General features: G+C 37.8%; 1 protein-coding gene across 5 annotated transcripts in view; it reads right to left on the minus strand.

Moving 5' to 3' along the window:
• Positions 1–18,220, minus strand: part of SNRK (SNF related kinase) — a 105,636-nt gene that overhangs the window by 71,090 nt on the left and 16,326 nt on the right. For 2 of the 5 annotated variants that reach the window (XM_036897215.2, XM_057497312.1), the window contains exons 2-3: positions 15,191–15,250; positions 11,440–12,134 (exon numbers count right to left, since the gene is read on the minus strand). The exons of 1 other annotated variant lie outside the window; for it this stretch is intronic. In XM_036897215.2, the coding sequence (XP_036753110.2) occupies positions 11,440–12,028 (589 nt within the window). In that variant the 5' untranslated portion in view covers positions 12,029–12,134; positions 15,191–15,250. Of the gene's footprint in view, positions 1–11,439; positions 12,135–15,190; positions 15,251–18,220 lie in introns of those variants that run through there. 2 more of the 5 variants (XM_057497315.1, XM_036897217.2) reach the window with 2 other exon arrangements.

Here is an 18,220-nt window from a genome sequence, read left to right on the forward strand (position 1 = left end):
ATCCTTCTCTACCAAAATCAATACTGACGTTTAAGGATCCAACTGACAGAAGCCACGGCCCTTGAAAGAAGTAAACCACACTCCGTATATTAACGTGACTGTGAAAGTGCTTCACAACTCCAGGACTGTACATCCAGCTTTACGATGTGAAGGGATGGAGATTCCCCTGAAACAGAGACCTGTCACTAACTAGCCCCCAAAGGCCCATCTCAGAGTGGGCACAAGAACACTGCATGTAAACAGACCGCATATTTTTTAACAGTTCCTGACAATACTGCAATTAACACCACTCTGACATTCAGAGCTCTGAGTCTGTCCAGCATGGTGTATTGTGACAAATGGGATTCCAAATTTATTGTGTTAAAAAGTTTTTTTACCCACTGGTATCTTGTTTTGCAAACAAGCTTATGTTTCTCCACTTCCCCCAACACAAAAAAAACACCTTGGCAGATTTGATGTTTCCAACTCCCTAAAGATTTCCTATGCTATAACCGGAAATGAATGTATTAAGTAGATTTAGTTTCTATTTGTAGTTCTGTATTAAAATAGTTACTCTTTGGGGTAGTTGAAAAGCTCTTCTCAAGTTCCAAGAAACTAATCAGTTATCAAATAAATACCAGAACTTCATTTGTTTTTATCTACCACTAAAAAAAAAAAAAAAAACACACAAAGAAAAATCCCTACTTTAGAAGTTAACCTATTACCTTAAAAAAATAACCTAACATTCTGACAGCTAAATACAACTGAAAACATGTGTGAGAAAAACACAAGAGCAAAGGTCCTGGGACTGCCCTTCCTCCCAGTTTTCCCACAACAGCCAACATTTCAGAAATTCCCCAGAGGACCAATTTCCCAAGCTGAAGCGAGTGCCTCAGCAGGGCCACAAGGCTGTGTCAGTCACACACCCTCTGGGGCCGCAGCCCAAGCACAACAGAAACAAGGCATTCTGGGACCCCTCCAAAAGAGGACTTGCTCAGACATCTGACTGAGGGCTGATTCTGCCGGGCATAAGGCCAAGCACTTTACATGTATTCATTCATCTAACCCCTTCAACAATCCTAAAGGCAGGAACTATTACCACCCTCATTTCACAAATGGAAGTAACAAAGACCAGAGAAATGAACCAGGTTGGGGGGGGGGGGGGCAGTGCCTGGGCCCTCCGCCTTTGGGCCAGAAGGTGGGACCTTGCCAGGAGGGTGGCATGTGGGCAGGGGGGTTAGGCAGAGAGATGGGAGATGGGAGGGAGCTGAGGTGGGACTGGATGTGAAATGTGACTAACACGAAGGAGACAGCATGGCCGAAGCTGAGCGTGCGACGAGGAAAACAGTGGAAGGGAAAATCAGGGAAGAAATGGGGCAGCCAATGTTGAGGCCATGATAGCCACTGTGAGGACTCTGGTTAAGTCTGAATGAAACAGGAAGTATTCTGACAGGAGAGTGACATGAACGACTCCAATCTGACAAGGAACTGATGAGCACTGTTTTCCTTCTGAGTGGCCATTGGAATGGCCACAGGGACTGCGGACCCAAGGAGCCCCCCTCCTCACAGCTGTTCCCCCCACCCCAATTCCCACACTGCCCTCGCCAAGGGCCTGAGGGCCTCCTCTCACCTGCAGCCGTGGTGTCTGAGAACTGCCGGGGCAGGAAACAAGGGAAAGGAAACCTGCTTCTAAAGACCCTTCCTTCTCACACCAGGCAGTCCGGGTCTCACCTCCTCAGGGGCAGCACCCAAAGCCGGAGCCAGGGGCTCCAGCTGAAAAGTAGATGCATTGTGACTTCTGGGCCTTACTCCAACAGGACCTACAATTATCAGCACACCTTTGCACACCTTTGTCTTTCCACTTAAAACAAAAACCCTGCCCAGTTAACAGCAGTAAGAGCCCTTAGAAAACTGCACAGGTGCTAAAAATCTTCTGGATGAAGAAAATGATTCTCAGTGAGTCAGTGAGGCAACTTCTGGACCTGCACAAGGCCAGGCAACACTAATCAGGAGCTCCAGGAGATGGCAGTGGAAAGGAGGCAGGCAGGGCAGTCTCTGGGCTCCTTAGAGGAGAGGCAAGGACACAGGTCCCCGAGAGGTGCCTAGCCTGAGGTTCCAGGCACATCAGAAAACATTTCCAAAGGACCTGAAATTCGGTTTTCACATACTTATCCTTAAATGAGCAGTGTGATTAAAACTGGGGGTGGGGGAGTGGGAGACAGAGGGGAGAAAATTATGCTGTTATTAACATCAAAAAAGAGACATTCTTGTTCACTTTTTGAACACAGAGGTTAAAAATTGTTTTTCCCTAACACTCTTTAAAGAACATTAGAATTAAAATGTTGGGAATCCATTTTCCCACTAAAACCTATGAACATTTGATTCTGTGGGTTTACATCAGCCGTATGCAAGGCTGGACTCACACCAGAATCCCACAGAAACTTGTGGATGTGGGCCTCACCTAAGACTATCTGAACCAGAATCTCTACGGTGGGGCCTAGGCAAGGTTTTTTTTTAATCTCACCTAGGTGAACCTCATGGGGTGGTGAGTTGAGATCTACTAGTTTAAATCTTACCATGTCACTAGTACAATACACCATACTTTCAAAACAGTGTCAACAAATGTTTCATTTTATCTGAGCCTTACAACAATGAGAACAGTGAGTGCCAGAGTTAAAAATGCAGTAGGAAAAACACCAAAAATACACACATCATTTCTATTCTATTTTTCAGGCCTCTCATTGAAAAACCCAAAAAACCTGTCTACATGGCATCTACAGACTGTATCATCCCTAACATTTCATGCTCAAGAATCTTTATTACAAATACTAAATCCCATAATAGCTTATTTATAAAATCCAAAAGATTTTATTCAAGACACAGAACCTCTGCTGTTTCCCAAATACTTACACAACATTTACATTATAAAGGCATACACTGTGAACACAGAATACCAAAGTGCTTTTATTTACAGAAGGCCCCTTATGTGAGATAAGGTTTTAATTGTGATTTCTGAAATAACTATCCTTTCTTATAAGCATATGAAACTTTAGGAAGTTTAAGGAAGGATTTTCATTTTTTCTTCTGGTTTTCTATGACAAGTAATGAAGTTAAACTTTAGAAAAGGTTATCTTTCAGAGTACGTGACCTTGCACTTGGCAACTGGGTTGTGTAAGGTGTGTACATTTCTACAAATGTTCTTCAGTTCTCAATAACTGAACACTACATGTGGTTGCCTGGATGCCAGGCTGCAACGCAGTTCGTACGGGGCACATACCATGCAGGCAGGTTTTATGTTTACCTTTTAAATAGAACAAAGTACTGCTTTAAAGCAGACCAAACTTCCTTCCTTATGCATGGAAGGGGCACAAGTCATCCCTTAAAAATGTATAATCCTAAACTTCACACTCAGGCCTAAAACTCTGTGACACAAACCTAAGGTCTTCTAACTAGAACCCTCAGGCCCCCATGTCCAAATGGCAAATAGCCTAAGAGTAAGTAATATATAATTTAACCAGATTCTGACTTGGGAAGACAAGGTCCCAGTTGAAAAACACTAAGACATCTGTCTCTAATAAATGTTAAGTTTAAGATAGGAAATGACACCGTACACATGCAGTTTTAGCTTGGGAAAGACTGTAAGAGCAAGCACATTAACAACTTCACTGGAATAAATCTGAAATAAGAGCAAGTGGTATCAATTCATGACATAAACTGTAATAGCAAATATACATACAGCAAAGAGAAAATAACCAACTCATTTCTGGTTTTTTGGACTATTTCAAAGTTCTATCACAAAGGACTTACAGCTTTGGTTGTACTATCTGTACAGGAAGGAGTAATCCTTTTAAAACTTTTCAAGGAGGAAATATTTAAATACACAAACATATTATATACACATAATGTTACAATCACAAGTCTTTTGGTAGCCACCAATTTCCTAAATTTCCTAAAAGACTCTTACAGAAGGAAGCACGCCGAGCTATTTTGCCACATGACTAGGCCAGAGCAAGGAGTGACCGTCTTAAGTACATTAAATGTGGCTTCCAGTTTAACCACATCTCTTGGCTTGACTATGTCAAGTTTTCCAAAAACTGACATATTATATGAACTGTGAATAGCACATAGTTAAGAATGTCTCAATTTATGTGTCACTAATCTTTTTCACAAGACAATACTTTTCAGATAAATCAGACATTTTAAAATTTTCAATGCATTTTGAGATGTTCTTCACATGCAATAAGGTCAAAGAAAGAATAAACAGAGATGCTTAACACCATTTTAAGATGGGTCCAATGTGTCCATTCATCAGACCTTAAGGCATCACTGAACCAGAAAGAACCACTGCATAATACAAGTACATACTTCTAACATGAGGAGGGCGAAATACTTTCACCTCAGTGGATACAGGAAAATTTTTGGCTGATTATCTGGTTTTAAAGGTATTTTTATTTTTAAGAATACAGGATAAGACTGACATTTGTTAGCATACATTTAAACACCACAAAAATACAATGTGTTTCTATCATAGCAACCTTCATTACTGTAAAACATAAAGTAAAAACAACCCCTATACAACATCTCAAGATCACCTACACTGGGATAGCTGCCTTCTGGGCAATGAACAATATATATTATTTTCTAACTTTTTATCCTAAATAATTGTAAGTTCACAGCAATTATCACACACAAAAAAGGACAGAGGGAACCATGTAGTCTTCACTGGGTTTCCCCTGGTGGCAACATCTTGCTTGGCTACAGCATAATTCCAGAATCAGGGAACTGACGTTGGTTATGTCCCCAGAGCTTGTTCAGATTCCCTTGTTTCACAAGCACTCACTTGTGTGTTCCAGTTTCTGTGCAATTTTACAACATGTGTAAATTCATATAACTGTCACCAGACACAGAAATGTTCTATCACTACAAGGCTTCTTCATGCTATACCTTTACAGCTACACTAGTTGCCACCATCTCTATCCCTTAGCAACCACCAATCTGTTTTCCATCTATTTTATTTCCAAAGAGTTACAGAAATGTAATTATATGATACATAAGGTTTTGAGACTGGTTTTTTTCACTCAGCATAATTCCCTTGAGATATCTCAAAGTATTAATAGTACATTAAGAGTGTATTAATAGTTCTTCCTCCTTATTTCTGCATAATATTACAGGGCAAGGATGTGCAACAGATAATCATTTACCTGTTGAAGGACATGCGGGTTGTTTCCAGTTTTTGGCTATTACAAACAGAGTTTCTATGAACACCCATGTATAGGTTTTCATGTAGACACAGGCATTCATTTCTCTGGGATAAACATCCAGCAGTGCAACTGCAGGGCTATGCAGTAAGTACACATTTAATTTTTTTCATATTTTTAAGTTAAGGTATGATTGATATACACTCTTCTGAAGGTTTATCAGAAACAATGTGGTTACTACATTCACCCATTGAGTCCCCCCTACCCCCCCACTGCAGTCACTGTCCATCAGTGTAGTAAGATGCCACAGAGTCACTACTTGTCTTCTCTGTGTACACATTTTATAAGAAACTGCCACATTATTTTCCAAGGTGATTGTAGTAAGGATTATTCTTTTCTTATTATTCCTTTCCATAATTATTTTAACTAGTCTAGGTTCTTGGTTTTTCTATATAAATTTTTAGAATAATGTTGTCTATAAGTCTACAAACACTTTTCAGGGCTTTTGATAGAAACTGCATTAAATCTATAAATCAACTTGGGGAGAACTGACATCTGTACTATGTTGTATTCTAATTGATGAACATGACTTGTCTCTCCATTTATTTAGGTCTTCTTTGATTTCCTTCACTAGTATTTTATAGTTTTCAGCATAAATTATTTTTGTTATATGTGTTTTATTAGGTGCATACATTTTCTTTATTAGGTACATGAATGTAAATAGTAGTGTATTTTTAATTTCACCACACAGTAACTGTTAGTGTATTGAAATGGCTGTTAACATACAGAAATTCAATTGACTTTTAGGTGTTGATCTTATATCCTGTGATCTTGCTGAATTCATTTACTGGTTCTAGGAATTTTCTGTACATAACTTGAGATTTTCAATGTTGACAATTACGTCATTCTGTAGATACCTTGAGATTTTCAATGTTGACAATTATGTCATCTGTGGGTTGAGACACTTTCATTTCTATTTTTCCAATCTGTATGCCTTTTCAGTACTGTGTCAAATAAGAGTGGCGGGTGCACATCCTTGCCTTGCTTTCAAACTTAGGGGAAAGCAGTCAGTCCTTCACCATTAGGTATGTTAATTGTAGGTTTTTTGTAGATGCTTTTCATTAAAGTTGAGGATGTTCTCCTCTATTCCTAGTTTGCTGACAGCTAGCAAAGAGTAATATTCTAATGTAAGGCAAATACAAATATGTGATGAAAAGAAAAAAAAATAGGTTTTTTTGCATAATCATGTGCATAACTTCTCATAACTGTGGATGACCTCCATTAAATGCTGAACTGCAAACTGTATAAAGTGTGTATGAATTTTTTGTTTCCATCCCAAAAAGCTATTTAATTTTCAATGATAGCTACTGCCATTTTATTATTGCCAAAGAATAAATTAATGCAGAGACTGAATTTTTCATCTCTGAAATAGGAAGCATCTAATATATAGGTTTTCAGTTCCAGAGTTTTAATACCCTAGGAAGCCTCCAAATCTCAAGTGAAGATGGCAAAGTTCTCAACACTAAATTTAATTCACTTTAACTTGAAAAGAAACCTAAAAACTCCAGTGAAGAAGGAAAAAAGTCATAAACAATACCAGATTTCTTAACAATTGCAGTTGTCTGTGATCTACAAAACAGTTTCCTATTTTAGAGTTTCTATGATAAAGAAATCCTTACAGCACTAGTTCTGTGTTTTAAAGCAGAGTAGGCTCTTTTCCAATGCTGCTTTGACAAAAACCCTAAGCCAGCACTTGACGTGAAGCCTGGTACAAACAGCAAGGCACCGATCCCAGCAGAGCCAGACCTCCGCAGAGCAAGGCTTGCAGAGCACCTGACCCCAGCGGGCGCCGGCCATTCCCCTGCCTGTCTTCCCGTTCCCCAGACTGATACAACAAGCAGCAGGAATGAGTTTTCCACCACGGACACTGCTGCACTGCTATCTCTACTGCAGGAAAGACTGTGATTGGAGTCCAGAATTTTCCACACAGATCCATTTTTTTCCCTTTCCTTATAACTCAGTGAAGTCAACTTACTACACATTCTTGAAAGCTCAGAGAGGCAACTGAATCAATAGCTCACTGAACATGATCTAACCACATTTTCTCTCCAGTTTCCTTCCAAGTTCCTAGATATGACAGAAAAGGGAGGTGGCAGGTCAGATCAGTGGGAAAGAGGAAAACAGAGCTCCAAGACCCAGCTGGCAGGAGCTTCTGTGGTGTCCCTTTCTTGGAGACAAAGACTGGAAACAGGAAGGAACTACACCATGACAGCCATTTGAGTGATTGATTAATTCCTCTCACCCTGTGACATACCAAGCATGAATATGCAGAACAGGAACAAACAAGTTCTTCATGGGAGGAGTGGCCATGGGCTTTAGAAGCAGCAGTGTCCTGACAGTAAGATCAGATCCCAAGACAGCCCGTTTAGCTACACCTTGCTCCTCTCCCACATCCACTGGAGGTAGATGACAATATTCAGACATTATAACCAAAAGCAGGCTATTAGGGAATCTTAAAAACAGAGATAAACATACAATCCCCAAGCACATAGGAAAAATTAGCACCATCAGAGAAGAAGCAAGTGCATCAAAGAGAAGAACTAATACCCAAGAAAACCCATTAATGGAGCACATTCAGAAATGTTAAGCTATGCTTCACAAATGAAAGGAAATGTAGTCCTACAATGAAAATAAAATTAGTCTCGTATCAGACTTCACACTGGCAACTTTAGGAGCAAAAAGATGACTGGAAAATATCTTCAAAGTTGGGAGGAAGATGATTTTCAATAAGTAGTTCTATACCCAGCCAAATTACCATTCAAATATGAGGACATTTTTAGACAAAAGACTTCGGAGAATTTTACACATATCCTCTCTACGATTACAAACAAAACAAAAGCAATCCAAATGAAGATGAGGTCAAGAATCAGTGGCAAACCGAGAAATTATAAAAAAAGCCCAAACAAGCATGTATTATAAATAAATAAAGCAATAAAAAATATATTATTAAAACCTAAGTAAAAGCAAACCACAGTTACTATTGGTAGGGTGCAGGGAATGATACAGATATAAACTCTGGACATTAGGGTAGACATTAATATAAACAGAAACAAACAGCATTATCTTGGAAACCACTGGAGGAGGAGAAGCAAAGAAAATGCGAACAACCCAACAATATTTGGGAAAAGGTAATAAATAATAAGGCAAATGTAAAACATAAAATGAGATAGCAAAATAAATGCAAACATTCCAGTAATAAAAATATGAATGGATTGAATTCACCAATTAAAAGACTAACTCATGGATGAAACATCAAATACGGCTACACATTGTTTAAAAAAGATAAGCCTAAAGCAAAGTAACAAAATAGAATCTAAGACAATAAGCACCAAATAAGTACAGTTTCATACTGGTAAAAGGTACAGCCCACCAGGTAAATAAACTAAAAACTTTTATGTATTTAATTTAGCTTGAATATAATACATAAAAAGCAAAAAGGACTTAAAATACAAAATTCAGAGTAGAAGACTAGCATAATTCAGAAACAGGTCACAATAAAAACATGACACAAAGGAATAAACTACATATTTAACAACCTTAATTATGTGTAAAAACCTTGTATGTACCAAAAATACAAATATTTTAATCACACAGGAAATTGTCACCAAAATTGCTACCTATTAAGCTACACAAAGAGTCTAGAAATATTCCCCAAAGCAGAAACTAATCAAGCATATTTACTGATTGCAATGTACTAAAATTAGAAATTAAAAACCAAATAGCTAAAAGGAAAAACAAAATCATCCATGTTAATTTTTTTAAAAACCAAAAACTTTAGGGTTAAACAAGAAACAAAACAGTAAAGATAAACTTTAGCAATGAACACTGACTACAGAGTGAAACCCCTAGGATGTGACCAGAAATTGCAGGCGAGGGCAGCATATAGTCATAAATGTATTTGTAAGAAATCAGGACAATAAAGAAGAAAAGCTTTCAGTTCAAGACACTAAAAAGAAAAAAAGGAAGAAAACAGGAAGGAAACTCAAAAGATCCTAGAAAGAACAACAAAAATGTAGGAAGTAATGATATAAGAAAACAGAAGTACAGTTTATAAGATCAATCTGATTCTTTCAAAGAATAGATACTTCTTGAACTAGGTCTCAATGTTGAGGACTACTAGACTCTAATACACTCATAAAACTGAACCAAAGTTGTTTTATTTAATAATTATGGCAGTTTAATAAAGCAGATTTTAATCTTTGTTCCCATTAATTTTGCTAAATATTTGTGAAAGATCACTGGCACAATAAATACTATAATTAACAGAAAGATAACTGTCCATCTGTCTTTAGAAGCAATTCTGCATTTACTTCAATCACACAATTATACAAAATGAAGTGAAATAAATATAAATAAAGAAAATGAACTCCACCCAGTCCTACTTTGCCAACACAAAGCAACCATTTATCAGACCAGTGAGCACCCTTCTGGGCAATTTTCCTTTTTAAAAACTTTTAAAAGGTTTTATATGCAATATTTGAAAAGAAAATGACATTACGATGAACACCAATGTACCCACCACCCAATTTAGGAAGCTGAAACCTTCCAGGTATGCCTATCCCTATCTTGATCTTATATACCCTTCATCCTTTACTACTATTAATGCACCCCTAAAGAATGTATAACACTGCTTTTTATGTTTTAAACTTTTATATAAATGTTACAGTATGTAGTATTCACCAATTTGCTTTTTTCCATTATAGATGTGAACTCCAGCCATGCTGACATACATAGTTCATTAATTTTCATCAACACAGAGAATCCCATCATATGAATATTGAATAATTTCTTCCCCTGCTGATAAATATTCAATAATGCTGTTAAAACATTCTTTGAATATCTCTTGTGTACATAAGTGAGAACTTCTCCAGGGTGTGGACACAGGAGTAGAATTGCTGGATCTCAGGATATGTACATCTTTAACTTTACTAGATTGTTGACAAATTGTCTTCTACACAGTACAGGAGTTCCTGACGATCTATAGTCTTATCTACACTTGGTTTTGTCTGACTTTAGTTTTTCCCAATATGAAAAGTATACAATAGTATCTTGCGATTTTAATTTACCTATCCCTGATTATTAGTGAGGTTGAACATCTTTTTCATGTTCAGATATTTGTTTCCTGTTCTGCAAATTCTTGGCTTCATTTTCTGATTAGAGCTGGCTAATCAAAAATCTCTGGCTCAAATATTCTAATGAAAGACTTCAGTGAAGACTGGTTATCTGTAGTGGGTAGAAACTATTCATTAGCACTTTCTTTTAGAGAACACATAGTCTAACAAGAAAGGTGCTACTTTAGTGTACACAGTGTTCAGTACAAAATCAGCACTCTTCAATGTGTGTCTTTAATCTTCTGTAACCTGCATTTCAGATGACCAGGCTGCAAATTAAGACTCATATTAATGAAGTTTGACATCATGTGTATGTAGTATTAGGGCATATTTTTCCAAAATTAACCTAAACATATAAGAAACTGACCACACCTTCAGATTAAGAAATCCTTAAAAAATCAAAAGTAAATTCCTACATGACTTTCAAGACAAAGTTGATACAAGTTGAAAATCAGGATATACTTTCACCCCAAGTAGAGTGAGAGCACAAAAATGTGGTAGAGTGAAGGGAAAGGGCGGTTGGCACTGCCAAGGGCTACCACTATTCTGGAATCCACTACACAGCAGGCACTCAGTACACCAGTTTTCTATTCTGAACAATGAGATCGACAGTAACAACCGCACAGATTACTGTGAAAAGTAAGTAAGACAGTAAGAGAATATGACACCTGTATTTAATCTAATTTCATTTTCTGGAAAAAGAAACAAAGCAGAAAGGCATCAAGTACACTGTTCAAGATCACAATTAATACATGATTCCAATATCCAAATTCTTCACACTGCATGTAATATTCCCAGTACCTTTCTAATATGGGTTGCAATGAGTGTTAAAGTGTATTCACAGGAAAGAGATAACTAGGGCTGCTACTAGAAGAATCTAAGACATGTACTTTAGATATTAGTCATCTGAAGGGTCAAATACATTTCTTACCATATTTAGGAATATATAGCATACATGAAATCTGATCTGTTCATTAAGACATATTTAATAGAAATCTCTTAGAAATTATTTTCAGGCAAACAACAGCCAATCTGACCAGCTATACTTCAGTGCAGAATTCAATGGGCAATACTAAGAAGAGGTTACCTACCTACTGCAGGTGCATCATACTCATCACCAAGCAGAATTTCTGGAGCAGAATATGCAAGAGACCCACAGCTTGTAGTCAGCTTCTTCCCTGGTTGAAATTTGTTGCTGAAACCAAAGTCTGTCAGCTTTACAAGACCTTGTTTTTCAAAGAAGACCACATTCTCTGGCTTTAAGTCTCTGTGAACCACATGGAGTTTATGGCAATAAGATATAGCATGAACTATCTGAGCAAAGTACTTCTTGGCCAAGTCTTCATTAAGTCCCTCCTCATGTTTCATTATGTAATCAAACATATCTCCTCCATCTCCAAGTTCTAGAATAAGATACAGTTTGGTCTGGGTGTCAATGACTTCATACAGGCGCACAATGTTGGGATGCTGCACTAGCTTCATGCATCTCACTTCTTGGAAAAGATGACCAGTAGCTAGAGTGTCCAATTTTGTCTTGTCAATAACTTTTACTGCCACTTTTTCACCTGTAAAGACATGCCTGGCAAGTTTAACCACTGCAAAATGACCTCGACCCAAGGTTTTATCCAGATCATATAATCCAGCAATCTTCCCATCATACCCTCGCTTGAATCCTGCCATGCTGGTCCAACAGAAGAAAAAATATTTAGAGTGTTTGGGATGGATCTTCTCATATAAGAATATCTGGTGAAAATAAGGAATTCATTTTCAATGTCACCATGGACATCTACAAAATAAGAGAAGAAATAAAATTAAGCTTCTGAAACTTTTCCCTAATAGTTTCATTTTTTTTATTTTGTTTTAAGAGAAGCTTGAAATAAATTGAGACAGAAAATGAGTCAGAGCCATTTAACAATCTATTTATATCTGCATATATGTATTTAGGGTTTACATTATAAATTTAAATACCAGATTAAACTTTGCAAACTGGAAAAAAGTTTGTTGAAACAATTTTTGGGGGATGTCAGAAATAAGAAATCTGGCAAGTTTGATAAGGTATGCTAAAAAATTTTTAAGAAAAGGAAAACCCAAAGTATAAACATTTGGACACAAACTCAATTTTTTCCTGTTGTTCCAAGACAAAGACTAAATTTCCTGTAAGTACAAAAATATCCCTTCAATGAAGCCTTTTCTAACTCTCCCAATGGGAAGATAACTTCCCTTCTCTGTATCTCCAAAGCACATACGGACACTCCATCCCATGTCATCTTACTCTGTAGGTTTCTGCATACACCACCTCCATCCTAAGATGGCAAGGTTCTTGAGGACTGTGAGTTTCTATTTTTTTCTCCTACTCTCCCCTAATTACTAGAACAGTGTTTAACATTTAACAGGTAATCAAACTTATGTTAAATTTTAAAATGCAAATTGTTTTCAGAAGGCCTACAAGGTAATTGTTTGCTCTTGCTCTATCAGTGAGTATCTGGCATACAGCAGGTGCTTAAGAAGTATTTGCTGACTGACTGGTACTCACTCCTTGTACTTATCAGTATGCTTATCTTTATCATGGTTTTCAACTCTCAAACAAAACCCACCACGATCTGCTTATATTTCAAAAACAAACATACATTCTAAAACCACTTAAATCTTAAAGATCATTTAGTTTCAAAGACTCTATTTCATACGGCATTTAAAATTCTCAACCTGTATAATATAAACTCTAAATACAGAAATAGGTTCTATAATTGGCCACAACTGAGGAAAACAAATAAATGTCCATAGAGAAATTAAGACGTCACTTTAATCTCAGAGACTGAACTCCTATTATTTTTTCTGACCAAAATTTAATAAATTTAAATAAAAAATCCAAAGAGGAATACCACAATCTCCCAAGGCTAGCTCCTTCCTATCAGCATATGTCTTTCCCTCCTGTGAAGCCTTTTCTAATGCTCCCAGTGAACAGTTTCACATTCTTAGTTACTTTTTATTAAGAAAAGTGCTTATACTATTTATTCCACTTAGATGGAAATATCCCCCAAATTATACATAAAATACGGTATTTTTACAGTACTAATATTAAATTCCTTTAAATCTCATTTTTTTGCTTAAATGAACAGAAGCTAACATTTATTAAAAATCTATTATATGTATTTTGTGAAAAATGAATCAGTCACAAGATTGACAATCCTAACACATTACTAGTAGACCCATTTTTACAGCCAACGAAAGACTGTTCTAGGTATAAGTAACATATTAAGTGTTGAGGCTAAGATTCAAACCAAATTCTCACTTCCGAGCCCATCCTCTTTATAAACATTTGATCACTACAAAACATGTTATATTTAGGATAATACCATCTTAAGGGTTAAAATACCAACTGTAAAAGAGGCATACAGTCATTCTTACTTGCAAATTGAAATGATCCAACTAACATATCTGTGGCCACCTCAGAATATATAAAACCAATGTTAATAATTTTACTAATGTTTTTTATATTTTAGTAATTACTGCAATAATAAATATCAACTACCATTCAGTGAATAAGTAAAATATGCCAGTCACATACTAAATGCTTTATATCATCTTCATTTAATCCTTACAATTGCCCTCAGAGATAAAGACTGTTAGCTCCATTCTGAGGCACAGAAATAGTGAATAATTGGCCTAGGCTATAGGGCCAGTGTGTAAAAGAGTTGGGATTTGAATCCAAGGCTATCTGACATCAGAATCTGTGCTTTTAACTACAATGTTACAGTTTCTGCAAATTAATTTTCAGAACCAAAACTAAATGTTAATCCTGTTTCTATTGAGATTTTAAAATAAGAAACCAGTACTACATACAAGTGTCGGAGAAAAAGCAAATTTCTTCAATACTTTATATTATCCTGCTCATCTGAGCAAATAATAGAAAATCCAAGTGGAAAGATCTTGCTTTATTTCGATAGCAGTTCCCCAAAAGAAAAGTGTAATTCAGGTATATTTTTAAAACAGAAACTCTAAGTTAACTTTAGGGGGCAGAAAACTATCTTTAGCTCTTTAACTTCAATTAATTATAACTGCAGTAATTGTTCTTAAAATTCTACCCAAGTTTAGTTTTCTATTGTACAAGCTTGCACATGCAATGTTTGCTTTCAAAACAACTTCTTCAGGCTTCTCCGAAGTTATACAGTATTTTTTTACCATCTATCACTTTAGTTTACATGTATTCCTGGAAAGTGGCATACAAATCAGATTTCATAAACAAATCTGAGTTTGTTTAGATTTTCATTTTATCAGGTTTTTTAAATTTTAATTTTGTTGTATGACAAAAGTAATAAATGAACATACAGATAAAGAAAATAAGTATTTTTTTAGAGTCTCGAACACCCAGAGAGAATCATTATAAACACTCTGAGGTTTCTCTTCCCAGAACTGTAATAGCAAACAATGAACTAACTTTTATCTACTGGCAAGTTCATGAGAAAGATTCTAATAGGGTCTCTTCATAGTAACAGACTACCCCACAGTGAAATGATTAATCACTCTCACTATCAAGGAATTTGCTTTTTATTGCACACATATCCCTTTTTCAGTTTCTATGAAGCTACAATTATATACCTAAAAATAGAGCATATGATTAATTGAAGGTTGGAAGGAAAAATATCCTTTTATTGAACATCTGTTTAAATACCAGTCCAGTGTCTAATTCTACTGTCAAATGCATTATGAGTCAGCGTAGGAAATACTGTTTTTTCATCTCTAAGGATGTTCAAGTGCCCAAAAGTCATTCGGGACATCAATGACAAATAGTAAGATGTGGCTTGTATAAAGCACAGGTGACTTCATATCAGCTCCAAGACATACCATGCAAACTGCATATTGAACAATCCTTGGTAGCACTGTTTTATTAGTTGCTTCTTTCTCCTAAAAGAAAATACAGAGAAAGATTTTAGTTTAGTTCTATTTCTTTGAACTTTGCCTCAAGTTAAAATATATACCCTAACACTAGATCCAAACATATAAAAATGGCAAATCTGTCTTCAGTGACCCAATCTCCATTATCTTTCTTCCCTCTGAATTACAACCCATTCAAGGAATCTTCAGTTAACAAGAATTTCACAGTGAGCAGACACAAAGAGATTGTTCCAAGTAAACAGGTCAGAAAGATTATTCCACTGGAAGGAGGAGGAAAGAATAATGAGCAATAGTAAATTCATCATTTTCTAAACGCCTTCTGGGCAACCAGCACCAAATTGGCATGTCACTGAATCCTCACTAAGAGCTTGAAAGGTAGGCACACTGAGGTTCAACGTGCCCAGCACACAGCAGGCTGCAGATACAATTCTGCTCAGCCTGGCTGCAAAGCTCAACTTGCCTGCAAAGCCACTCCAGGCTCATGACACTCTCCAATAGCCAAAGAGAGCAACCTTTACAATACACTCTCCTCTAGTTACAATGCCAACATTAGGGAACTAACTAAATACCTTTGCACTGGAGCCTTTCCATTTGGTAGTAAAAAAGAAACTACCACTATAAGCAAAGAGAATGTGGGCATATTGCTGCTCTCGAACTTCATGTCACGGTGAGAGAGTCATGACAGAGAAAGCTCTGCAGGCCTTTCTGAGACACTGAAATACCACACAAGTAAGTGAAAGGCCTAAAGACTCATACCAGGCCAAGGCAATTTACATAATACACTAAAACTGAGTGTCCAGGTGCCGAATTCAAGATGGTGGCATGAGAGGTGAGACAGAGAATTCCTCCCAAAACCACATATAGTGTGAAAATATAGTTAGTACAACTAGCCCTAAAACAGCAACAGGAAAGAAGGCTGAACTAGACTGCACACAGACCTCATGAAGAGAGCAGACCTCACGGAACAGGGTAATGTACCAAAGCCTTGATCTGGTGGGACCCAAGCCCTTGCCCCACAGCAGCTCATCAGCGGGAGGAAAAGAAACGGTGCTGGGAGGGGGTGGAAGCCTGGGACTGCTGAACACCCGGCCCTGGAGGTCTGCTTTGCAAGCAAAAACCTACACTGTGTGGTGCTCTGGATGTTGGGGAGCTGGGACAGGCTGAGTGCATGAGAGACTGAGATTCCGGCTGTTTGTGGAGGAGGGGATCCATTCCGGTCACTCTGGGACAAGGGAAAGGCAGGCGGTCTGACAGGCTTTCTAGCAGCGAGACGGCTGCTGAGAGGGCAGGATTTGCATGGAGCTTCCTGCCGCGGAGAAGGGAGAGCTGCACAAGGTTGTCTGGGTGTACTCTGCCCAGCAGGTTGGGAACTTTGAGGAGCTTCAGGCACTCCGGCCTCCTGGCTGCCTACTCAGCTGCGAGGCCCCACCCACTGTGATATGTACCCTGCCGAGCCTCCTTCCTGGCCTGACAGCACCGGCTCGCAAACTTGCAGTCACTGCGCAGGCGTCAGGCCAGCAAGAGGGAAGCCCCGCCTACAACAGCTAGAGACACACAACACAGAGGCTTACACCTGTGTGCTTGGCCCACTGGCTCTGATACTGGAGACAGGCACTGCAGCCGGGAATCAGGAAACAGCTCTTTCCTCCCCCCAGGCACCAGTGCCACTCCCCTACCACCCCCAACCTCACTCTAGGGGCTGAGCAGCTCCAGAGACTAGAGCTTCTGGGCACTAGAAGGCACCACATAGAATTATGAAACGTCAAAGGAACATGGTTCAGACCAAAATCTCACAAACTCCAGAAGAAGGACCAAATGAAACTGAACTCAACAATCATACTGAAAGAGAGTTTAAAATAAAAATCATAAACATGTTCATGGAGGTACAGAAAAATATACAAGATCTCAGGGACGAATTTGAGACGGAGATTCAATCACTAAGAAATTCCATATCTGAAATGAAACACACAATGGAGGGATTTAAAAGCAGATTAGATGTAGAAGAAGAGACAGTAAATGGAACAGAAATTAGAGAAGAGGAATACAAAGAAGCTGAGGCACAGAAAGAAAAAAGGATCTCTAAGAATGAAAGAATATTGAGAGAACTGTGTGACCAATCCAAACAGAACAATATTAGCATTATAGGGGTAACAGAAGAAGAAGAGAGAGAAAAAGGGATAGAAAGTGTCTTTGAGGAGGTAATTGCTGAAAACGTCCCCACTCTGGGGAAGGAGATAGTCTCTCAAGCAATGGAAGTACACAGATCTCCCAACACAAAGGACCTAAGGAAGACATCATCAAGACATATAATGAAAATGGCAAAGATCAAGGATAAAGACAGATTTTTAAAAGCAGCTAGAGAGAGAAAAAAAGATCACATACAAAGGAAAACCCATCAGGCTATCATCACATTTCTCAACAGAAACCTTACAGGCCAGAAGGGAGTGGCATGATATATTTAATGCAATGAAGCAGAAGGGACTCGAACCAAGAATACTGTACTCGGCAAGGTTATCATTTAATTTGAAGGAGGGATTAAACAATTTCCAGACAAGCAAAAGCTGAGAGAATTTACCTCCCACAAACCACCTCTACAGTGCATTTTGGAGGGACTCCTATACATGGAAGTATTCCTAAGGCTACATAGATGTCACACAAGGGACAGACAAAGAGTACAGAATAAGATACCTAAGATATAAAGGAGGAAGAAGAAAAAGGAGGAAAATTTAAAAAAACCAGAACCTTTAGGTTGTGTTTGTAATAGCATACGAACTGAGTTAAATTAGACTGTTACATAATAAGGGAATTATCCTTGAACCTTTGGAAACCATGAACCTAAAGCCTGCAATGGCAATAAGTACATACCTATGGATAATCACCCTAAATGTAAATGAACTGAATACACCAATCAAAAGACACAGAGTCATGGAATGGATAAAAAAACAAGACTCATCTATATGCTGCTTACAAGAGACTCAC

This window comes from Manis pentadactyla, chromosome 1 (genome assembly GCF_030020395.1).
Source record: "Manis pentadactyla isolate mManPen7 chromosome 1, mManPen7.hap1, whole genome shotgun sequence".
Classification (NCBI taxonomy): Eukaryota; Metazoa; Chordata; class Mammalia; order Pholidota; family Manidae; genus Manis; species Manis pentadactyla.